Source organism: Jaculus jaculus, chromosome 4, assembly GCF_020740685.1.
Source record: "Jaculus jaculus isolate mJacJac1 chromosome 4, mJacJac1.mat.Y.cur, whole genome shotgun sequence".
NCBI lineage: Eukaryota > Metazoa > Chordata > Mammalia > Rodentia > Dipodidae > Jaculus > Jaculus jaculus.
The window spans coordinates 3,869,343-3,893,884 of NC_059105.1; the positions used below are offsets into that span (position 1 = coordinate 3,869,343).

General features: G+C 47.0%; 1 protein-coding gene across 1 annotated transcript in view; it reads left to right on the forward strand.

The window, feature by feature from the left end:
* The window catches only part of Dner (delta/notch like EGF repeat containing), a 355,088-nt gene that overhangs the window by 142,769 nt on the left and 187,777 nt on the right, over nt 1-24,542 (forward strand). The window contains exons 3-5 of the mRNA XM_004662814.2: nt 8,791-9,090; nt 11,945-12,039; nt 14,158-14,324. Coding sequence (XP_004662871.2) covers nt 8,791-9,090; nt 11,945-12,039; nt 14,158-14,324 — 562 coding nt within the window. The remainder of the gene's footprint in view (nt 1-8,790; nt 9,091-11,944; nt 12,040-14,157; nt 14,325-24,542) is intronic.

A 24,542-nucleotide genomic window follows, 5' to 3' on the forward strand; every position in this document is an offset into this window, starting at 1 on the left:
ATTTTGTGGAATAGAGGTTTTGGAAGTATGCCCTGATGATTCTTCCAATTTCATTGATGTCTGTTGTGACCTCTCCTTTTTCATTTCTGATTTTGTTAATTTGAGACTTCTCTCTCTATCTCTTTCTTTGATCAGTTTGGCCGGGCATTTGTCAATCTTGTTTATTTTTTTCAAAGAAGAAGCTCTTTGTTTCATCGATTTTTAATTTTTTTTCTCTTCCTGATACCACCAGGCTTTGACAGTGCATGCGTGTTCTCTTCTCAGGCCTCATACACTTCCCATTCTCTGGGATGTTCTTGCCACTGAGCCTGGGTACAACTGAGGGAGGGTGTCCTCTAATCTGCTTCCTTCCTCTCTGGCCCTTTGCATTACAGCCTCAAAGAACTCATAGTGGCTGACAGTTCGATCTTGTCACTGATCTGAAGAGCGCTCGAGCTGCTCCCAGCCCCTCACTTGAAGAATGAGTGACATGTGTCTAGAACAACTGAGCATGGTGCTCAGAGCCTTGCACAGAGCAGGGCAGACCCCAGGACCTGGCTGCTGAGGCCACTCCTGTTTTGTTTCTAGTTCCTCAAATTACCTAGAGTTGCTGCCCTGTTTTGTTGGAAGCTGCCACTGTCATTCTCAAAGAAGCTGGTTTCAAGAGCTGTTCATAATCTTGTTTCATACCTTCATGATCAAAGCCATCCTCTATCTTAGCATTAACACTTTTAAGCTATTTCAGTGTAAAGGGGGGAAGGCTTTAACTCATGCACACCATCATGGTTGATAGGCACATAATCAAGGGAATAATTCACAGTCTGAGTGAGTACACCTGACTTACATTGGCTTTGAGCTCCTGGAGGGCCAGTATTGGGCTGTAGACCCCTTCTGATCCTTTTTCCAGAAACTGTACCTGGCACATCACAGATGCCAGCAAGTATCACATGGACTGCTGATCAGTATTGGCTCTCTGTAGAAGCAAGGAGAGGTAGATGCCAGTAAGTATCACATGGACTGCTGATCAGCTGCATTGGCTCTCTGTAGAAGCCAGGAGAGGTAGGCTCTCAACTTGCTACTGGGGAGTATTTATTTGTATCCATTCCTTGAAGGTATTTATTTGTATCCATTCCTTGAAGGTATTTATTTGTATCCATTCCTTGAGGGTATTTATTTGTATCTATTCCTTGAAGGTATTTATTTGTATCCATTCCTTGAAGGTATTTATTTGTATCCATTCCTTGCCTCCCAGCCTCCAGGCAATGCAGTTCTACTTCTTCTCACTTACTATGTCTGATGACTGGAAATGAGCTTTTCACAAGTTAAGGAAAAAAAATGTTTAACTTTGACCCTTCATGCTTCTGTTTGCATGCAGCAGAGGACGTGGCAATCACTAGAAAAGTGTGTGGCACACAGCTGAAGGCAGGAAGATAGGCCATGACTAATGTGTCACCTGTCATGAGGCTGGCAGGCACCTTTGATCAGGCCTGGCATCCATCTCACTCTGTGTCAAGTCCCCACAAAGGGTCTTCTTGGTTGTAGTATGGGATAAAAAGTTTAAGATAAGTGTGAAAATGACAGTTTCAGGTTAGTTCTATGATTCAAAAACCATTGGCTTAAGTGATGAATTGGATACAGCAAACACAGCATTTAAAAAGTGAGGCTGTTGGCTGCTTATAAGCTAAAAGCCATGGACCCATTGGCTTCCTTTTATTTTATTTTATCCAGTATTACACAAGCTTGGTCATTTCCCCTGTCATTAGAAAAGAGAAGTTATAGCTATGAAATATAACCCGGTATATTTTGAATATCCCCAAAGTCAAGTCTGTTAATTGTACCACTTTGCCTCATTATGCACTCTAGAAGTTTGGGTATTACCTGTTTATTGCTCAGGCTCCATAGGATTCAGTAGCACTAGTGACCTCTACACAGGGCTTTCTCCCATGAGATCAAATACAAATATAAACAACAACATAAAAACCAAAAAACTCAAAAACAAAACCACCCCAAAACAAACTATGGTGTACAGAAAAATTACTCCAGGATTTTTCCTAAAGTTTAAGTACTGTATCTGTCTTAACATTTGCTATCATGAACGGATGCAGGTGAGTTTTAAGTAAACGAGTTTGAAGTGCCGGTGAGTATCGTGGCAGGTAGTTGCCATGGTGAGTGAGGTAACACATTAGCCAGGGAGCAGGAATTGATGATCTCACAGTGAACACTCCATTGTCTATCCTGATGCATGTGTTTGTGTGCACTCCTCTGTGTATCTCTCTCTCTGTCTGTGTGTGTGTGTATTGGTTATTCTCTTGTTGCTGGGATGGAGCTGAAGGAGGAAAAAGGGTTTATCTTCAGCCTGCAGCTTTGAGGTGAAACCACCATGACAGGGGCAGTGTGGCAGGAGCAGCCGGGCAGCACCCCATTGTCACACAAGCAGGGAGGAAGCAGAGACGCATGCTCACTGCTCAGCTGGCTCTCTCCTTATACCGTCCAGCACTCCAGTCCCTGGGATGGTGCTGCCCACCATTAAGATGGGTCCTCCTACCTCAGTTAACTCAATGTAGAAAATCCCTGAAGGAGGAGGCCAGAGATTTGTTTCCTTGGTGATGCTATAGCCTGTCATGTTGACATTAATATAAAGATTAATCATCACAGGGTGTATCTGTGTATGTGGCTCTGCCTGTCACTTTGTGTCTGGGTGTTTCGGTGAGTGCTTGTGTGTGTCTGTGTGTCCCTCTGTGAGTGGGTGTGCTCCATCACACCATCCACACTCAGCATCCCATAGGAGATGGGAAGTATAGTTTGTAGATTGGGTCTCTCCTTTGCTAAGAGCATCTCTCCTTGTCTTGAATGCACCACCACTGAATCCCACATATAATGCATTGTTTCTCTCTTCTGCAAAGCCCCCATGCCCCTTATGACATTGTTGATTCTCATCATATCTTCCTTTTTTTAAAAAAAAAATTTTGTTTTATATTTATTTATTTATTTGAAAGTGACAGACAGAGAAAGAGGCAGAGAGAGAGAGTGAGAAAGAATGGGCACACCAGGGCCTTCAGCCACTGTAAATGAACTCCAGATGCATGTGCCTCCTTGTGCATCTGGCTAACGTGGGTCCTGGGGAATCGAGCCTTGAACTGGGGTCCTGAGGCTTCACAGGTGAGCGCTTAACCGCTAAGCCATCTCCCCAGCCCATATATTCCTTTTGACTCTTTGTTCCCTTATCTGGTGGGATGACAGCTGAATATGGCACATGGGGCACTGCCCTTTACCTCTCAGCCCTGTCTAGCAGTACACGGTCACTGGCTTCACCAAGCGGCTCCCATCTGGCTTTGCAGTCAGAGGTAGCTCTGCCCTCAGAGGAGAGAGCCATATTCCCTTCAATGAGCCTCTGCTTGCACCTCAACAGGCAGAGGCTGCTCACGGTCAGGCTTACCCTACTTCCAGCATCCAAAGGGACTCCCACTGTCTTTTAAACCTCCTACTTAGTTAGTGCTGGTTTGGGAGGTGGATTGATTCTTTCTTTCTTTATATTTATTTGAGAGCAAGAGAAAAAGAGGCAGAGAGAAAGAGAATGGGCATGCCAGGGCTTCCAGCCACTGCAAACGAACTCCAGACTCATGCTTCACCTTGTGTATCTGGCTTAAGTGGACCCTGGGGTATCGAACTGAGGTCTGTTGGCTTTGCATGCAAATGCCTTAACCACTAACCCATTTCTCCAGCCTGAGATTCCCACTTTTTATTATAGTTTTCAAGTTACTTCATTCCTCTAAAAGGGAGTTTTGCAGTCAGGTTCACATTGCTGGCAGAAATCATCCAACCAAGAGCGTCTTTTGGAATAAAGGGGTTTATTTTGGCTTATAGACTCGAGGGGAAGTTCCACGATGGCATAGGAAAATGATGGCATGAGCAGAGGGTGGACATCACCCCTGGCCAACATAAGGTGATTGATACCAACAGGAGAGTGTGCCAAGCACTGGCATAGGGAAACTGTCTGTGATACCCATAAGCCTGCCCCCAACAATATGTTGCTTCCAGGAGGCTTTAATTTTCAATTGCCATTGGCTGGGGAGATTAGCATTCAGAACACCTAAGTTTATGGGGGACACTTGCATCAAACCACCACAGGGGTTTATTGTGGTTCCCCTTGGCCTTGCATTCTCAGGCTGTGGGCCTGGAATTTGGAGAATTCCAGCTCTTTTGTGTATGCATGTGTGTGGTATGTGCCCATGGTGTGTGTGTGTGTGTGTGTGTGTGTGTGTAGATGTGTGCACTCCATGTGCATTCATGCAGAGGCCAGAGAATAATGTTGGGTATCCTTCTCTATTGATTATAGCATTTATTTTCTCATTATTGGGCCAAAGCACCTGGCCAGGTGCAGCCTATTGAAGGTATGTGTTTATTTCTGGCTTAAAGTTTCAAGAGGAAGCATCTATCATGGTGGGGAAAGCATGTTAGGAGCAGACATCTGGTGTTACACTGTGTTACAGTGTTAGGGAGGAAGTAGAGACGGTGAGCTCACTGAGCACAGCAAGTGGGGATGGGCTGTAGCACCCCAAGTTCCACCCCATCATGACACGCCTCCTCCAGGAAGGTTCCACTTCCCAAAGGCTCTACCCACTTGGAATTGAGTATGCGGCTTAATATCAAACACATGAGACTGGGCCAGACAATTTACATTCAAACTACAAATCTCTCATCCACGCATTTCCTTGAGACAGGATCTCTCCCTCAGCCCAGAGCTGCCGTCCGTCAGCAAGCCCCAGTGATTCTCTGGTCTCTACCCTCCTCCTGCCCTCCAGAGACTGGGGTTACAGATGTGTGTGGCTATGCCAACTGTTTTTATTTTTAACATGGGTTTTTGGGAGTCGAACTTGGTGGTCTCCAGTGAGAGAGGCCCTCATGCTGAAGTGGCAAGCATTCTTAGCCACTGAGCTTTCTTCCTAGGCACCATTTCATAAGCATGCACCTCATGGACCCAGCAGCTACTTCACAAGTGTAACCTCTGTCATTCATTCAGTGCTCCTTTAGCTGCTTCTCGGTGCCAGGCACTGGGGCTGAGGGCACTCAAGTCAACAAAATAGACAAGAAAGGAATCTGATCTCACAATGCTTATGTTCTAGTAGAGGGAGACAGAAAGTAAATCTATCTGTCATTTATCTATCAGCCATCTATCTATGTATCCATCTATCTATTTTTCTCTCTATCTAATCTACCTATCATTTATCTATCTATATTTAAATAATGAGTGTAAATACTAAATACAAAAATATACTCAATACTCACATGGCGCACTCAGTGCAAAGGCTGTGAGGCAGAGGAATGCCTGGAGGGCAGGAGAACCCACTGCAGGTCAGTGTGTCAGGAGCTCAGTGAAGGAGGCCAGGACCGGGGCTGAGGCCCCGAGGCGGGAGGCGGCAGATCACATAGGCTTGTAAGACTCCGTGAAGACGCTGTTCTCAGTCATTTGCTTAGCATTACCAAGCATCAGTTATGGAGTTAGAATAATAAATGTGCCCGCCTTAGAGGCTGAGCCAAAGATGCGTGCACTGTCCAGTGAGGCAGTCACTCACTGTGTGTGGCAGGTGGGGACTCATTCTCAGGACCAGGTTACTAGATGGGAACTCCATGGGGAGGGATCAGCGGTAGGTTGTAATTTTTACCATTGATTCCCAGCTCTGGAACAGCTGTGGTCATGAAATAAACCTTTAATCAATATCCATTGAGTGATGCCCTTACCCAAACTTTATTCTAAAAATGCATTCAAGGTGATCTTCATTGACCTACAGTTCATTCCTATTTACTTTTGTTGTCTGAGGAAATGTAACTCTTACCTTTTGCCTGCTCCAGAGGGACCTTTGGCATGCTAATCGTTTGGAATCGCATCTGTGGGGCTGTGTCATGGACGCACTCACAGCAGACCTGGGACGTGGCGCTGTGCCACATGGCTCTAGTGGCTGTGGCAGCCCTTTCGCTTTCTCAGGGTTTCCTGTCCCAGCACGGACAGGAGTTTCGTGATACGGGTGGTTGTGAGGACAAGGGGCTACCGCGGAAGCATTCTCTTGCAATTCTGAGTGACCGCGCGGGGAGCGGTAGGCCTCGCACCCAGTGGTCTTCCCGTTGCCGAGCTTGGGGACGCGCACTTGGAGATTCCTTTGAAGGCACTGACCAGAGCTGTGCCTGGCATCCCTGTGAGGAGCCCTGGCTTTTGCCATCCATGGGCTGTGGTGTTGGAGGAGGAAGCCCAGGGCCTATCTGGCGTCACAGTGGTGGTCTCCACCTTGACCGTACTAGTTCTCTTAGCTGCTTGTTGGCAGCTTTGGCTTCCAGAATTAATCTTTGCGTTGATCCCTTCTCAGTTAAATGTATTTCTTCTTTTTTGTGCACGTCTTAAAATTTTGATTTGTGACTAGGTCAACTTCAGATGACTTAAAAGTTGATATTTTTTTTTAGAAACATGCTTTAATTGTCTCCTTTGCTCTAGTTGGTTACACTCCTTCCTGTCAAATAATTTTTGAGGTGACTCTCTTGCTGTGAAGCCTTCCCCAAAACAAATCAGAAATGAGCTAACATCATGCTAAGTGACTCCCGTCCATCCCCTATCACACATTACTGTCCATATATCAATGAGTCTTTATTTCTTACAACATTTTTCATAGCTCCACCATCTCTCTTGTAACCCTGGAATCCTGGAGACAGAGCAGCAAGCACAACAGATAAATGCCCCCATACACAGAGCTCACATTTCTGTGGGACAGAGAAAAATGGATTATTTTAGATTCTGTAGTGAGGGAAGTCTTCTTGGAGATGTTACCTAAGTAGCGGATCAAGTGCAATGAGGCAGCAGCCACTGAGCCTGGGAGAAGACTTGGTATTGTCTAGACTCAGGAAGAAGGCAAAGGCAGGCAGGCTGCTGGGAGACGTCAGAAGGCAGGGGTGTGGTGACCAGGGAGGCTATGTCTTCCTTGGAAGGAATGTGGCTTGTACTTTGGGTTGCTAGACTGCAACTATTTAAGATTATTGGCCGTTTTAATATTCTCTCCAGAGATCGGTCCATCAGTTCTTCTCAGAGGTTCTGAGAAGGAATCTCTGAGTGATGACATGGCATTGATGTAGTGTTCTTGGAGCTTCATTTGATTCAATCTCCAGTTTCTTCCTATCCCTGAAGGAGTCTTTGATGAGGATAATCAGCAGAACGATTGCCATCTCACCATGCACAATCCCAGCCATGCACGCTTGGCGTGTGAACGCATCTAAGCAAGGGCATCGAGAGACTGTTCTCCGTCATAGACTCTGCACTGAATTCTATTCTGCAATCGGCCCTGAGAAGCAGGGACATAGCAATTGAGAACTAATTTTCTTTTACATCAGAACCAAATTGTAATTGAATGGCGCCGAGCCCATGCCTGAGCCTTGTACTGTCATCTCGAGAGGAGCTTGAGACCCTGTGGGCTGTTCTGTGGGGTGTCCTCAAGGGCCAAAAAATGGCCCTTCAGAGGTCAGCAGTGGAGGTGCAGAGATAAATATGGACACAGATGTAAAGACACATAGCTGAATTTCATCTTCCCTATCTAGCGAGGTCACATTCCTCTGTCATTGTCTCCCCAAATAATGAGATAGACATATGCTGAATTTCGTCTTCCCTATCTAGTGGGGTCACATCCCTCTGTTATTGTCCTCTAAAATAATGAGAGAGAAAGTTTCCCAAAGGGGCTGGTGAGATAGCCAGGTGGTAGAGTGCTTGCTCACAAGCACGAGGACCTGAACTCAGGCCCCCATGTGAAACCCATGTGAAAAGTTGCATGCTTGTAACCCTGGCACTGGGACGTGGAGAGAGAAAGATTCCTGGGTTGCTGGCCAACCAATGTAGCCTACTTGGTGAGTTCTCTACCTTAAAGAAAGGTGGATGGCAACCGAGGAGTGATGCCCAGGATTGCCCTCTACCCTCCACACACACGAGCATGCGCTTGTGCAACTCACAAATGCACACTTCCATGACTTTCGTATAAGTTCCCACGGCACTGACTTCCACCTAGCAATTGTCATGTGAGCACATGGCTTTGGAAACTTGATTCAGTAGAGGGCTCGCTAATCAGGCGGGAAACTATAAGACCTCGGGGAGACCATCCAGAGGGTGGAGCAATTGAGCAGCCATTTTTCTTACAAAACACTGCAAAGGTCCAGGATGTGAAAGATTCCAGTTTAGATTCCTGATAACGTTTGTCGTTATTGGCAGCTAAAAAGTCAGAATGTTTCTTTCTGTTTTTAATGAGCTTCATTTTAAGTTTTTTTTTTTTTTCCATTTAGAAAACTCTTTTAGGGCTGAAGAGATGGCTTAGTGGTTAAGCGCTTGCCTGTGAAGCCTAAGGACCCCGGTTCGAGGCTCGGTTCCCCAGGTCCCACGTTAGCCAGATGCACAAGGGGGCGCACGCGTCTGGAGTTCGTTTGCAGAGGCTGGAAGCCCTGGCGCGCCCATTCTCTCTCTCTCCCTCTATCTGTCTTTCTCTCTGTGTCTGTTGCTCTGAAATGAGTTAATAAAAAATTTAAAAGAAAACTCTTCTAAATAATGAGTTCTTGAAATAAGTGTGACTTAGGCTTTGGGATTGAGGCAGGCTGTTCTCAACAATGTTTCTCTTGCTGGGCACCTGCTATCAGGTTGATGTTGGGTTGACCTTGGGCGACACAAGGTGGTAAGAGCATGTGTTCTATAGGAATAGAGTTTCCAGGAGCTCTAAGGTGGAGTGAATTTCTGGGCAATAGCCCCACTTTGCTTGTAAGGGAATAATTGACCCATTTATGGTCTCATTTCAGTTTGTTGCAGATCCTTGTGCCAGCAACCCTTGTCACCATGGCAACTGCAGCAGCAGCAGCAGTGACGGCTACGTCTGCATCTGTGATGAGGGATATGAAGGTCTCAGCTGTGAACAGGCACTTCCCAGTACCCCAACCTCTGGCTGGACCGAGTCCATGGCACCCAGACAGCTTCAGCCTGTCCCTGCGACCCAGGAGCCTGACGTTATCCTGCCTCACTCTCAGGCAACGGTGACGCTGCCAACCTGGCAGCCGAAAACAGGGCAGAAAGTGATAGAAATGAGATGGGATCAAGTGGAGGTGAGCACGTTGTGACATGTGTCTTTACATAGGAAACCTGAAATGTTAAAATAATTCCAGTGCTTTTAACATGAACAGTAAAAACAGGAGACATGTAGGTTACCCACTGAGCGCTTGCTCACTTCCTGCCATCTGCACTCGTGTATATGCTGTTTCTGTGTTCAGCTCTGAGGGTTGAGCCCCGGGATTTACATGTGCTAAGCAAGTACTCTATTCTGAGCCACATTCCCAACCTTTCTTTTTCATTTTGAGATGGTCCCACCAAATAACTATGTAGCCCAGGTGTGCTTTCTAACCTGTGATTCTCCTGTCTCGGCCTACTGAGTACTTAGGATTACGGTACCCAGCTTGAATGATGGTTTTGTGAGGAAAACGTAAGTAGTCAACAGATCCTCACAGTGAATTAAACTATATCCTGAAATGATGTCCGCATACACCTCTGTGAGCTGATCTTGGATGTGGGAGCAGATAGCTCAACACAGAGTCAGACAGAGATGCCTGTCACAGGACCCCATGTTGGTGTTCAGTTTTTCTTCCTGGAGCAGGTTAGTCTGTTCTGGCTGCTATGATGAAAACCTTAGATACTTTGTGGCTTATAAGTAATGACTGTATATTCCTCTAGTTCTGCAGACTGGGAATCCAATACCAAGGCAGATTTAGAATCTGGTAAGGGCCCATTTCTCATGGTGACCCTATGTTTCAAGGGGTGGGAGCAACAATCCCTCAGGTGTTTTTTATTATTATTTTTATAATATTTTAAGATTAATTATAGGCTTTCCAGCCTGAACATGTCACACACTGGTCACATTCTCATCCAGTTATGATCTTATATCCCCTTTCCCCCATTCCCATTTCACTGAGGGCCCTCCTTGGCAGGATTATTGGTATTCACTGCGGGGTCATGAATACGTCAGTCGGTCTCTGGTGAGGGGACGAAGCCTCAGGGCACTCTACCCACGCGGCAGCTCTGACCATGCTTCTGCCCTCTACCCACGCGGCGGCTCTTGCCATGCTTCTGCCCTCTACCCACGCGGCGGCTCTGACCATGCTTCTGCCCTCTTCCGCAGTGCTCCCGGTGCCTTGTAATCACACCCATCCTGCCCGCAGGGCGCAGCTCCAAGTCTCAGCACCTCCACAGCCCTGTGTCCTCCTGCTGCCACTTACGCTAGTCCCTTCCTTACAACGTCTCCTCGAAAGGCAGCATGTCCGCACACTGTCACCTTCAAAGGCCCGCATCCTTCCTCCATTGCTGTGGAGATTAGGAATCCCACTTTCGAAATTTGGAAAGCTATTTTTTCTTTTTGTGTTCAGGATGAGCCCAGGGCGTTGGGCGTGCAGGGAAGCGTTCTGCTGCTCAGCTGTGTCCTTAGCCCTTCAACACTGGAATGGAGCAACGTAAACTGATATACATGCATGAAAATGTCATAACAAAACCCACTATTTTCTTGCTAACTGAAAGAAATCAATAACATGAACTTTGGGAGACACAATATTTGGACCACAACAGAGTATTATGCCCAGTTCTTTTCGTTATTATTACTGTTTGGCTCTGGTTTTTGGTACCTTGCAGTACTTCCATAGGGTTTGGATAAAGATGCTATTAATGTTTTGCAAAATATTTTTAGAACGCATTTGGGAATGAAGTTTCTAAATTCTATTTATTTTTTGCAATCAGACAGTCTATTTGTTAAAACTTGCCCCACTGAGGTTTGGCGCCTGTGTCTTCAAGTTCTTTGAACGTCTCTCTCTGAGGACCCCTAAAGTTGACGCAAAGCGTAGCAGCTAGCTAGAAGAGCTGGGGAGCGCAGCCAGGGCCAGTGTGAGCCAGCCCTGAGTGCGCAGTTCGGGGCCTCACGTATGCTCCCCTTACCCGGACTGCAGACCAGCCGTTCGCGCATATTACTACACACTTCATAGCTTCAAATGAAGAAAGCATCGAGTTTTGGGTATCATGTTTTCTCTGATGTGCAGAATCCTAACTTAAAGAAAGATACCTGTCGGCTCATGTGTCTGGAGTGTGTTTGCCTTGGCAGGAGGCCCTGGCATGCCCATACTCACTCTCTTTTTGCATGCCTCTTTATCACTCTCTTTCTCAAATAAATAAATTACGATATATTTTTTTTTCAAGGTAGGGTCTTGCTCTAGCTTAGGTTGACCTGGAATTCAAAACACTTGAAAGGAGAAGGGAGACTGTGTGGGAGAGCGAGGGAGCAGTGGGAGGCGCAGGGGATGGGCGGTGAGGTCGTAGTGCAGGAGGCCGGGGAGGTGGCTCCGGGAGTCGGGGCGCAAGCGCGGCGACCTGAGGTCCAGCCCTAGCTCCACGTAAAAAGCACCACTGTTTTTCACTGTGGCCCAGTGTTGAAGAGTCAGAGAGGGGATTGTTGGGGTTCGTTGGTTAGCCAGTCTAACCAACAAAAGGGAGTTCTGGATTCAGTTATTTCTTGGAGCAGGTTGAAAGTGTGGTGGAACGGACTGGAAGATGAACTGATAATGCTTTGGAAACATAAAGTGACTTGGCGCCTCAGAGAACTTAAAGCTTATTTAACAGTTGCCACATTTAAGAAGGCGGACACATGTTTTTGAGTGTAGGTGCTGGGTTTTAGCCACACTAACCACAGGGTATTCTGGAAAATAAATAAGTACTTACTAGCTCACAACCCTGGGAATCTGCAGACTATCCCAGGAAAGCTGTATTTCATAAAATCCAATGGCAAAATTTGCCTTTTCTTCTCATTTCTAGAGGTTTCGCATGTCCCTGTTCTGGTCAGATGCCCCGTCACTGAACAGAACAGCAGAATCGTTACACTGTTTGGCACCATGGTTCCATTCCAGTAACATGTCTTCTCGCATCCAGGTGATCCCAGATGTTGCCTGTGGGAATGCCAGTTCCAACAGCTCTGCAGGTGGCCGCCTGGTGTCTTTTGACGTGCCACGGAACACCTCTGTAAAGTAAGAGCTTCCTCCATTCCACCCAGTTACAAATGATGTGGTGACCCGTGGGCTGGGTGGCATCTGCCACACCCCCAGTTGGTCGCTAGCCAATCTAGTGGGCATTACGAATGAATTCCAAGGATGGACGTGGCCTGTGCCACTTGAAGACTACAGCAAGGACTCTGAGGGGTTCACAGCGGGAGTGTTAGGGTCTTGTCAGGTTGAGTCTGACACAAGGCAGAAGCCCCGAAGCCCAAGGACACCTGGATCCGTTGCCTTATCTCCCAGATGACTTTTGCCTCCTAAGTTATTGGCTTCTTATGATTTTAATGAACCATAGATTATAATCATTTGAGTAACTTACTCCAAATTTGAAACTCGCTGGTTTACAGCTTCCTCTTTAAGAGCAAGCAGGCAAGGAGAGTGTTTGGTTCTAAATTTAAGCTCTGTAAAGGGACACACTGCCTGACACTCATCCATCCCCTGGGAGATGGAGAAGAGGCTAAGAAGGCAGCTTTGGCTGAGCGGGCACCTGATGTGGATTCAGGGAAGATGGCAGCTGTGCAGGGTCGCACAGCTGGGAGTGAGGGGGTGCAGCCGGCACTGGAGTATTTCAGAGGCACTGACAGCCTGCTTACCCCAACTGCCGTCCTCCCCCATGCCAGCCCCCACCCCCAGCATCCTCAGGGGTTTTCAGAAGATTGGTGACATGTGGCCTCGACCAGCCAGCCCTGTGCTCGGCCCACTCCCCACGCCTGTAGGCCAGTTCTGCATGCCGAACAACAGACTCACTGGAAATGCCTGGCAGAGTGACTTCATGATGTGCCTCCTGCATTGCCCCTCCCCAGCCTTGCCATCTACCAGGCTGAGCCTGGAGGACCTCTGAAGTTCCTGGGCCTTCAGCAATTTTCCCACAGGGAGAGGGGGTGTGTGAGGCCAAGTACAGCTCTACCCGCGGGGTACCCTGTCCTAAGCACTTCAGTGCGTGGAGAACAGCCCACGTCAAAACTGTAGGGAGCCTGTTTTAGGCCCAGCCCAGAGCAGCACTAGTTCACAGCTTCTTTGCTTAGTTTTCTGTCGCCATGCCCAGCCTCGATCACGTGACTGTGACCCCTAGCCTCCCTGTGGTCCAGGTCCTCCACCCTCCAAATGCATCCCACAACCCAGCATTCTCTGGACCTCTGTTAGGTGAACGGGAGCCACAGTTTGATTCAGGCTTAGCGAGATGGGACTACCAAGACTACCAACTGATTGGCAGGCACCCCACATTCATATGCGGGCATTCCTAGACCCCTTATATATTCCTTGATTCAAAAATCCAGGCACTTATCAAACCATGATTAAGATCTCTGTTGCAAGGTAGGAGCTCCTGCAGGAGGAACAAGCTGTGTGCAGAAAATACGAGGGCGCACTGACAGTGGAAGATAGCAACGGAGTCTTCTAGGGGTACAAGGAGAACGGGCAGCTGATGGCATTTTGGGAAGTGGGTTTGAGTCCCAGAGCCTAGATCATGGGTGGGCTAGGATGCATTCTCCAGAAGGAGAAGCAGGGTGGGAAGCTTGGCAGTGGAGAAAGAGCTGGAAGAGATGGTACATGGCTCCTTGTTGCTGGACCACTGGGTGGTGGGATTCAGGAGCCAGTGCCAGAGATGAGAGAGAGATGGTAGAGATTGATTGGCCTTTGAAGGCATTCCAGATTTTGGATTTTATCCTGCAAACCATGAGAAGGCAGGGATGCCTGAAGCAAGGGGCACAACACACTTGGCTGACTATGGCTGCACGGCTCAGAAGATTGGGCTATGCTATGCTATATACTCCCTTGTGAAGTTATGGAAGGGCATGTTTGTAGAAGGATTCAATGGGCTTTGTGATTCCCTGTCATTGGTAGCCAAAAGGTAAGGTTCTGAACTAGCCATCGTGGGGCATCTTTAGAACAACTGGGAGGCAGATATTCCCAGGCAACAAGTCTACGTGGCCATGTGCAAAGTGGGTGCGGCTTATATAACCATCCCTTTAGTTTCCAGACACCTTTGCGAATGTGCAGGTCATCTTTATTGTTATTTTGAATTTGATGAGGTGATTCTAAGACAAGTTTTTCCACAAGAGACCTACTATTGACACATATTCCTGTTTTTAGAATCCGGCAAGACGCCACTGCCTCACTGATCTTGTTGTGGAAGGTCACAGCCACAGGCTTCCAGCAGTGCTCCCTCATAGATGGACGGAGTGTGACACCCCTCCAGGCTCCTGGCGGTCTTGTCCTCCTAGAAGAGATGCTGGCTTTGGGACCCAATCACTTCATTGGTGAGTCACAGAAACCTCCTGATACCACAGCTTGTTCAGCGCAAGCCAGGTTTGATGTTTAGATGTGGTAGATACGTCATTATGCCCAGATGAAGTGAATTCTGGACATCAGTGCTCTTCCCTCCATCTCTGCAATGGCTTGACTTATACCCAGAGCTATGTTCTAGCATAGTATTTCCAGGGTGGTATCAGGAACTGTATTGAGCCACTGACTTACAAGTAAGACGTTAGGGATGATGAGGATCTCGTTGGGATCCCTCCTCCCAGGATCATGGTTCTCCTGGTGTCACCTTAGCTTGTCACCCTCTCTTGAACTTGTCTCAGCCAATTTTTTATATTTTTATTTATTTATTTGAGGGAGAGAAGAAAGAAGGGAGAGAGGCAGGGAGGGAGGGGGGAGGGAGGGAGAGAGAGAGAGAGAGAGAGAGAGAGAGAGAGGGAGAGAAATATGCCAAAGCCTATTACCACTGCAAACACTCTCCAGACCCATGTGCCACTTTGTACATCAGCTTTGTGTGGGTACTGGGGAGTCTGGCGCTGGCAGGCTTTGTTGGCAAGTCCCTTTAACTGTTGAACCATCTTCCCAGACTGTCTCTGCTCATTTAACCTTCCCTGAGCTACCATATATCTGGGGAGTTGTTCTTAAATTCATTTGCCCTGGAGAAGAAACAGCTTTCAGAAGAGAAGTCCCCAGTCTTCCCTCCTCTTCCAAGCGATGCCCTTCCCTCTGGGCTTTAGCGTCCTGACTTTCCTGCCAGCAGCTCTCACCTACCACCCAGACGAAGCCTCTCGGGCCGGGACGTGTAACTTCTAGCTTGTTAATGTTGCTGCGACCGCGAAGACACTTATTATTATCAAGAAGGAGACACAAGTTCAGATTCAGAATCCACCCATCACAGTCTAGTGCACCTAGGCCACTTCTTGTTCCTCCTCCTGTCCAGCCACAGGCGCCAACAGTCTTTCACTGGAGCATGGGGCGGGTGTGATGGAACTGTCTCTCAGGAGGTGTGAGGAGGGTTAAATTAGATGATGGATGGGAAATTATGAGTCACAAATGTTAGACATTATTCCACAGTGATTTCTCTGTTTTTTTTCTGAAATACACTAAATATATTTTAAAATAAATGAAAAATGCATTGAGATGTACATTCTGCAAAGCATGTGTTTGGTGCAGATATTGAAATGATGAACAAAAGAAAAAGAGAATGTTCAGCTTTGTAACGTCCTGATTCCATGCCATGCTTGACTCATTGTCTTCTAATGAGGGAGTCCTTTTCAAGCTTTGGAAATCCAACTGGGGGGGGGGACATGGATTTTAATGGGATGAGAGAGATAAAGAATGGTCTTTTTTATTTTAGAGAGACACAGAGACAGAGAGAGAGAGAGAGAGAGAGAGAGAGAGAGAGAGAGAGAGAGAGAATTGGCATGCCAGGGCCTCAGCCACTGCAATTGAACTCCAGATGCTTGCATTCACATGCCTAGTGGGCATGTGAGACTTTGGGCGTGCCTAACTTTTGTGCACCTGGCTAACACTGGATCTGGAGAGTTGAACAAGGGTCCTTAGGCTTCACAGACAAGAGTCTTAACCACTAAGCCGTCTCTCCAGCCCGGTTCTGTTTCCTGAATGAAGGTGACTAGAATGAGGGAGGACACTGACCTCAGACCAGGTTTGACTATCAAGATGCACCAGAGAAACAGAGTCCATGAAGCACTGTTAAGACGCGAGTCTGAGTTTTATTCCCTGGTACTTCCCAGGGAACTGTAACAACTTATCTAGAAGGAAGATGGCTTATATACTGTGTACATCATTTTGCTTTACGGAGATCTTAAGTTTTTCTGTTTTGAATATGCATTGGCCTTCTTTGATAGAGAGCTAATATTTAAGAAAATAAAAAAAAAAGTGTCACTGCTCTTTAAAATATCATTACTACTGCTAAAAGATGGCCATTTGAAATATTAGCTGATGATTTTTCCACTTTTGGTTGGAACAGTACTATAAGCTGAGACGGACATTGGGAGTGTGGGTAGGATTATTAGTAAGGGAGGATTTCCCAGTGTTAATACAGGTTTTTTTTTTTCTTTTGAGATAGGAGAAATTTTGTGAATGCATATACAACTTTGAACTGATCTGCTAATAAAATCACTCATCAAAACAATATTTCTGATTGAAATACATTATCACTTAGAGAAATAATATAAAATTTTTCATATATTAATAACAATTAAAGAATTCTCCCCCATTATACTTAAGGTTATTATTTTTGGTTTGAAAGTATGTGGTCTCATATCTTTTAAAAATGTAACTGTAGGGCTGGAGAGTTGGCTTAGTGGTTAAGCGCTTGCCTGTGAAGCCTAAGGACCCTGGTTCAAGGCTTGATTCCCCAGGACCCATGTTAACCAGATGTACAAGGGGAGCACACGTCTGGAGTTCGTTTGCAGTGGCTGGAGGACCTGGTGCACCCGTTCTCTCTCTCTCTCTCTCTCTAGCTGCCTCTTTCTCTCTCTACCTGTCGCTCTCAAATAAGTGAATAAAAATAAACAAAAATGTAACTGTATACATTTATTATTACTTAAAACATTTTAGTTTCAGCTAGATAGGGAGACTTGTCATAATGTTCATAATTCCTGATGATTTTCTGATTGTGCCTTGATAATCTCTTAAATTTCCTGACAAAGGATTGATCAGTGTCCGGCCTCTTTTTTTTTTTTTAAAAATTATTTATTTATTTATTTGAGAGCGACAGACACAGAGAGAAAGACAGATAGAGGGAGAGAGAGAATGGGCGTGCCAGGGCTTCCAGCCTCTGCAAACGAACTCCAGACGCGTGCGCCCCCTTGTGCATCTGGCTAACGTGGGACCTGGGGAACCGAGCCTCGAACCGGGGTCCTTAGGCTTCACAGGCAAGCGCTTAACCGCTAAGCCATCTCTCCAGCCCAATGTCCGGCCTCTTGTACTGTTAATCTCTTTGAGGCGGCAGGTGGTCCTATCCTACCCTGGGGAGGAGATACTCAGGCCAGCTTGCCAACGTGTGTGAGCCTGCTCTGCTCTGCCCACACACTGCTGCCTTCTTCACCTGCTCTTTTTACCCAAGGAAACAAGATGCATCTTTTGTCATCATTTTAGAAGCCTTCTGCTTACAACATGGACCTAAGTTTTAAGTCTTTTTTCATTTTGCTAAGAAAAATGGTTCATTAGAAGAATTCACTTGTACAGACTTGTCTCTCTAGATGTGGCTGTGTCTTCACAGTGGACCCCAAGGCTGTTCTGAGGGTGCAGTGTTGTTCACCTGGCCGTCAGGTGGTGCTGGTGCCCGGGAAAGGAAGTGTCCATGCTGAACATGGACTTTCAACCCTTCTGCTCCTTTTTAGAAAACTGCCTGAGGCCTCTGAGGAGCCCACTGTTTCCTGGTCCTCCTCCACTCTCCGTAGATCCCACATGCTCAATGATGGCTAACATTTGGCTGTTTCCACTTGGCACAGCCAAGGTGTCCTGTCCATCTTTGGGAGGGACAAACTTTGTTTCGGTCAGTGGATTTCCACACTCATGAAGGGAGTTCATTAATGATACAGTTTATGATAGTTTATGGATGAAGGAGTTATTTATTTATAAGAGATGTACAACATATAAGCATAAAAATTTACACATACTAGCAGAATACCTTGTGATATTTCAATAACTAAACCCATTGTGTAAGTTTAAATCAGGTTGAATGATTTATAATATCAAGCATGTATATTTTATTTAATTTTGGTATTTCGAGGTAGGGTCTTGCTCTAGCCCAGGCTGACCTCGCATTCACTATGTAGTCTCAGGGTGGCCTTGAACTCACTTCGCTCCTCCTACCTCTGCCTCCGGAGTGCTGGGATTAAAAGCGTGCGCCACCATGTCCGGCTCATTTATCATTTCTTGATAACAAGACCTTCAAAATCCTTTCTTCTGCTCTTCTATGAAGTCTCTTGTTGACAGTCTAATGTTCTATACAGTCCAGATGATCACAGATGTTTATATTTGACCTACTTCTGTATTCAACATTAATTTCTCACAGTTTTTGCCTCATTATTTTTGCCTTATTAATATTTATACTGTGCCATGGAAGGAAAGGAAGAAGTGATGACACGTTTTTACCAAGTGTGTAACTTCTTTCCATGTCTCTTCTATCCAGTCTGAGTTGTCACCAGATTTCAGTTCTTTGGGCCTTTCCTTAATTATTCCTTTTGTTTTTTCCTAAACGTCTTTTTTTCCCCTCCAGATATATAATTGAATTTATGCAATGTTTGGGGTAAATAGCTCAGCAACCCCTGCTCATTGCCGTCTCCAGGCGCAGCTCTATGGAAGGCAGTGTCTTGCTGTCTTAAGGTATTTTTCAGTTAGTTTGCTTGGAGATATCGCTCTGCCGATGATCTCAGGGGTGGGGGTCAGCCTAGACTTCCGGAGGGTCACCTTGGCTGGAAAGCTGTGGGACGAATGGTTTCACCATTTCCCCTGAGTAAAACCCCGGGGCACCCTTGTCCACACACCCCCCTCGCCCCCGCCCCGGCCTGCCCTTCGTCCACAGGCATTGCTCCCTCACCTCTGCAACTTGGTCTTGGCTCAGCCCAGTCGATGGGCAGCTCATTCTGTGCTAAGTGCCCAGCTGCAGCCCCTCTGTGCCTCGGCCTCGGCCTTCCTCCGTGCTGGGAAGCGCGTGCGGCGGGAGGGAGCGCGGATTAGCCTCAGGGTCCATCTTTGCTCTGCTGGGCATCTGCCCCTGGCGCTCGCCTCTGCGCCGCAAGCACCCCATCCCCACCCATCGCCCTGGCCCCCTCTGTCGAGTAGCCTCAGGTACCCAGCCAGCGCCACAGGTCTCGGGGTTTGCTCCTCTCCCTGCCTTTGCACACGAAAACCCCAGCAGGGCTCACCTGCCATCTCCACGCTTCGGGGCTACCCGCTTGCTCAGAGAAAGCTCAGGTTTTCTTTCTCACTTTTTTCCTCTTATGGTTTTTTGCTGTTTCCTCCATCTTGCATATTTCCTCTTCTTCGTAAGCATTTTCATTTTGATCCAGCTCATCTCTCTCTCCATTCTTTCTTTATAGTGGTCCAATGTTTTACAATTGCCTTTTTTTCCTATTCTCACATTCAGTCTTCGGCTCACACCCCACCCTTTGTGTGTGTGTACGTAATGTGGTAGTACGTAGCGTATGCACGCATGTGTGCGTATGTGCATGCTCCGCGCACACAAGTGCAGAAGCCAGGAGAGGACGGGGTGACCGTCCTCCTTCGGTGGGGCTGTGGGGGACCCTGGGTTCTGCATCGCTCTGAGAATGCAGCAGTGGGCGGCAAGGGACGCGCCTAGGTGGCTGTGGGACTCGAGGAAGAAGCGCCCCACTCTGCGTGGGAGGGGAGGGCGGGGGAAGCTTCCTCCTTGGGTGCACAAAGGACAGCATGTGACAACCTATCCATGAGTTTTATTTCAACGAGCACATGACAGAAGCTTTGGAGGTCCCACCCACCCTTCACCGTGGATCTGACATATTGATAGGAAATCGGGTGCTCTGGGTGTGGAGCATTTATGTTTCTTGGGTCTTGTTGTTGTTGTTATTATTGTTGTTGTACCAAAGGAAAAGGATGGCTCTTGTGATTTTTGATGTGAATTTTAAAATGGTCCTTTGGGTTTTCTTTAATTTATTTATTTGGAGAGAGAGAGAGAGAGAGAGAGAGAGAGAGAGAGAGAGAGAGAGAGAGGAGGACACATCAGGGCCACCAGCCACTGCAAATGAACTCCAGATGCATGTGCCCCTTGGGCATCTGTCTTACATGGATCCTGGGGAATCAAACCTGGGTCCTTTGGCTTTGTAGGCAAACGCCTTAACTGCTAAGCCACCTCTCCAGCCTTGGGTTTTCTTAATAGATCCCTATGCCTATGATCAGGAAACTGTGTTTTATTTTCCTTTTGAGTAAACTATGTCTGTGAGTCTTTTTCTTCAAGCTACAGCTTTCAAAAGTAACTTAGGTGGGGTTTGGGAGCCCAGGTCATAATGGGGACACATGTGTGCATGGAAGGACAGTGGGCAGTAGGGACGGGGGTGTTGCTGACCTGTTGGTTTGACTGAATGCTCCTGAAGCCATGCATAGTGGCCAGCATTCATTGTTTTGGTGTTTGTGTCTATTTTGACCATTTGCGCTTTGTGGGTCCAGATGAGTAGGTCTCAATCCGAGTCATGCTTTGAGGAGTCCTTTTGTGTTCCGCTAAGCTGTTCAAAGGCTAGCCCTGCCTTGTCCCACCTTCTCAGGGTTTCTGCCTTGTCACTGGCTGCCATTGATGTCCTCAGACCATTTCCCAGCATGGGTGCCATGTGGAGCAGCCAGAACACAGCTCCCTGTGGGAGGGTCAGGGTGGCCGGGCAGCAGGAGAGGAGGGAGGGCTGGGGACAGATGGGGACACATCAGAAGGGAGGATTCCTTTCTGGATCGGAACATGACCAGCATGTGTTTTCTTCCCGTTGGAAAGGCTCCTCTGAGATACAGGCCAAATTGACAACCACCTTCTTATAGCTGTTAGCTTCTTTTATATGCACTCTTAACTCTAGGTGCTGTTTTTCCTGCTTCTGATGTCCATTTAAATTGCATTTTGTCATTTAATGGCATGCGTTTTCTACAAGCCTCTCAGGTCTTATAAAACATGTTAGGATATAAGGAACCATGACAGTGGGGCTGGGGAGATGGCTCAGTGGTTGAAAGTGTTTGCTGTATAAGCCTGGAGATACAGTCCACATCTCCAGAAGCCGCGCGAAGCGAGATGCAAGCAGCACACACATCTATAATCCTGATGCACCTGCGGCTGTGGAATGCAGAGTCAGGAGAATCCCAGATCTTGCTGGCCAACAACAAGAGAAGTGGAAGGTGAGGCCTGACCCCCTTAAAGTGCACGGTGACCCATATGTATGCACACACACACACACACACACACACAGCGATAAGACAGTGGCCTGAGCACTTAAGTTTAAAATGCTCTTACTACTCTTGACGACATTGTGGTTTTGATTCTGGTGTCTCAGGTCCATTAGTAAGAGACTGATGGACATTCGCATCCCAGCTCTGATCCAGCAAAGCTACGTTGGCTCTGTGAAATGCATGACCGTTGCTGCCTGTCAGGCCATTCTGCAGAACTAGTCTTCCTTTCTCGTGGCACTCGGTCTTCCTTCCCCAGACCTCAGCATCCAGGCCACTTGTAAGCAAGCCTGGGAACTCCAGTAGCTCTTCCGAGAAGGTTCTTCCCTTACTGGAGATTAGATCGGCTTCTGTCTGTGCGCTAGACTGCGTTCTGTCCCCCCAAGGCAGAGTCGCTGAGCCTATGGCAGCTCCCAGTGTCCTGTCCTTCAAGAGAGACATCACAGTGTCCCTGGCCCCACCCTTACGGCTGCTATCCTTTCAGACTGCTGAGCCATGGTAGTCGCCCTGTCTGGTCCAGAGACTCACCTCACACTATCCCGGGGTTGTCTTGGACCCTAGATGTCTATGCAGTGGGAATGAGGCTCGCCTGCCTCTGAGTCTTGTGGTTGGACTGCTAGCAACTTTTCTAGAGGTTCAGTAACCCCAGCCTTACTGGTTCTGTTCTCTCTACAGCTTCCCCAACTCTGACCCCTGCCTCTTCTTTAACTCTTTTTAAAAATTGTTTTGGTCTATTTTTATTTATTTGAGAGTGACAGACAGAGAGAGAAAAAGGGAGAGAGAGAGAGAGAGAGAGAGAGAGAGAGAGAGAGAGAGAGAGAGAAAGAGAAAATGGGTGTGCCAGGGCTTCCAGCCACTGCAAACGAACTCCAGATGTGTGCACCCCCTTGTGCATCTGGCTAACGTGGGTCCTGGGGAATCGAGCCTCGAACCGGGGTCCTTAGGCTTCACAGGCAAGTGCTTAAACTGCTAAGCCAGCTCTCCAGCCCTTCTAACTCATTTTTAAAATTAAAGATATTCAATTAGCTTATTTGTGTGTGTGTGTGTGTGTGTGTGTGTGTGTGTGTGTGTGTGTGTGTGTGTGCATGCACCAGGACCTCTTGCTGCTGCAGATGGACACTTGTGATACTTTTTGTGTCCAACTTTCATGGTGCTGGGGAGTTGAACCTGGGCTGACAGGATTTGCAAGCAAGTGCCTTTAACTTTACTGAGCCATCCCCAGACCCTCTTCCAGCTCTTTCGTACAACCTCCGCTCCTCCATACTTTACCTCTAGTTCCCTCTGCTAGCGGCGCGGGGTGGCTGGCACCCGCAGCTGGGCGATGAGACTCGTCATGCTCCTCCATACTCCTGGCACGGTCGGTCAATGGCTGTCCATGTCCAGGTGGAAGGGACCAGGGCCTGGCTTCTTGCAACCATGATGACCATACTATAGTTACCTGCTGATGGCATTCTGGTCATGTAGCACTCAGTAAATGTCATGAAAAGACAATTTCCAGCTGTAAAATGTCAATCTTAAGAATCCTTTGTCGATTTTCATAACCCACCCCTGTGACATTTAAATGCCCCCTTTTATTACATTAAAAGTATTTTAGAAGATCAAATTCAAAGAGAAGGAAAGAAAAGAAAGAAACTTTTCATTATTCTTTTGGGAATGCTACATCATTTAGTCCTTGGTGCTATCTTGTTCTTGGGGACGGGGGTAAAACTCTTGAAGACCCTTTGGAGACATTACCTCCTATTGACACTTATTAACATCTTCTTTTGATGAAAGTTTCAGGTGTAAAGCTGAAAATGCAAAAATTTCACCTTCTCATGGTCGTGTTAAAACCATGACTGAATAAAGTCTCTTGAGCTTTCTACAATAACAGGGGGAAAAAAATCCTCAAATGTGGACAAGTTCAGATAGAAAAGTAAGAGCTAGAAACAAACAGGAGCCGAGGAAGTGCAGAGCTGTCCCGAGAACACATCACCTTCTACCCATGAATATTTGGTTACTCAGAAGGCGTTGATGAAATTCAATTTGTTTCTCAACTGAAACCACATTTCGATGTGATCAGCCACCAGAACGTTTCAAGTTTTCTTTTTATTATTATTAGGTTTAAGGAAATTAGGGTTTGAATGAGCATGGGACTAACCTTGAACTTCATGTATCACTCCCATCTTTCCTAGCCACGGCCATGGCCAGCATATTACTTGCCGGTTCCCGTGGATGCAGTGGTGAGTGGCGTGCCCGTGTGCACGGGACTGGCTCCCACGAGCCGGCAGCCTGAGCGGCCCAAGCCCCACTGTGGTGGTGTGGGGCCGATGGTCAACGAAGAGGGAAATACTTCTTTTCTCTTCCAACATAGCCCTGGGAAGTAGGCTCCTAGGTGGCTTCTTGGTCTCCCTCAGGCCTGTAGCTCTGTTGTGCATTGTGGGGTAGCCATCAGTAATGGGGAGGAGGCAATGTCTCTGCGCATAATGTCCCAACTTGTGGCTGTAACAATCTTTCCAGCCCCTCTTCCATGAACTTCTGTGAGCCATGTTGGGTTTGTTTTAGGTCAGCTTCGTGATGAGGCCTTGGGAGCCTCTGTGTCTCTGGATCTCTGGTTTGCTAGGAGTTGAGTGTTCTCTGTGTCTAACTCCTTCACCCTTGTGCTGGTAACTAGTTCACCAGGAAAGCAGCATTCTTGCTCATTTCCCCAGTTACTCTATGGTTTTAGCTGGGGCCCTGGTGAGGTGCGATGGGCCGATTCTGTCCTCAGGTTCTGCATCTATCTGAAAAAAGAGAAGCAGATTCTCCAATGGAGAGTTCTTTATCCAAATCTTACCTGCAGGTCTTGAAAACATTTTTTAAAACCTTGTAATTTAGAGAGAAATTTTTTTTGGGCTTTGGCCAGCTTACCATCCAAAGCTTTTCTTTGCTTCAGCCAGTGAAAATCTGAACCAAGGAAGTAATTTTTAAAATTGCCTCATTTATGGCCAAATTTATGCTCCAATACAGCCTCTCTTCTCTTTCTTTTTCTGAGGGAATGGAGCAAGGGAGGGGGTATGGTGGAGGAGGAGGGACACAGAGGACTAGAGGATGAAAGGAGGGGACAGATGCAGGGGAAAGTGTTTCTTAATATATACACTCACAAGACCATGACTTTCTCTTAGAGAGAGAAGGGAATTAAAAATATTTACTTAGTTTTAAAATATTTTATTTTTATTTATTTGACAGAGAAAAAGGGAGGGAAAGAGAGAGAGGGGGGGAGAGAAAGAATGGGTGCACCAGGGTTCTAGCCACCGCAAACGAACTCCAGACGT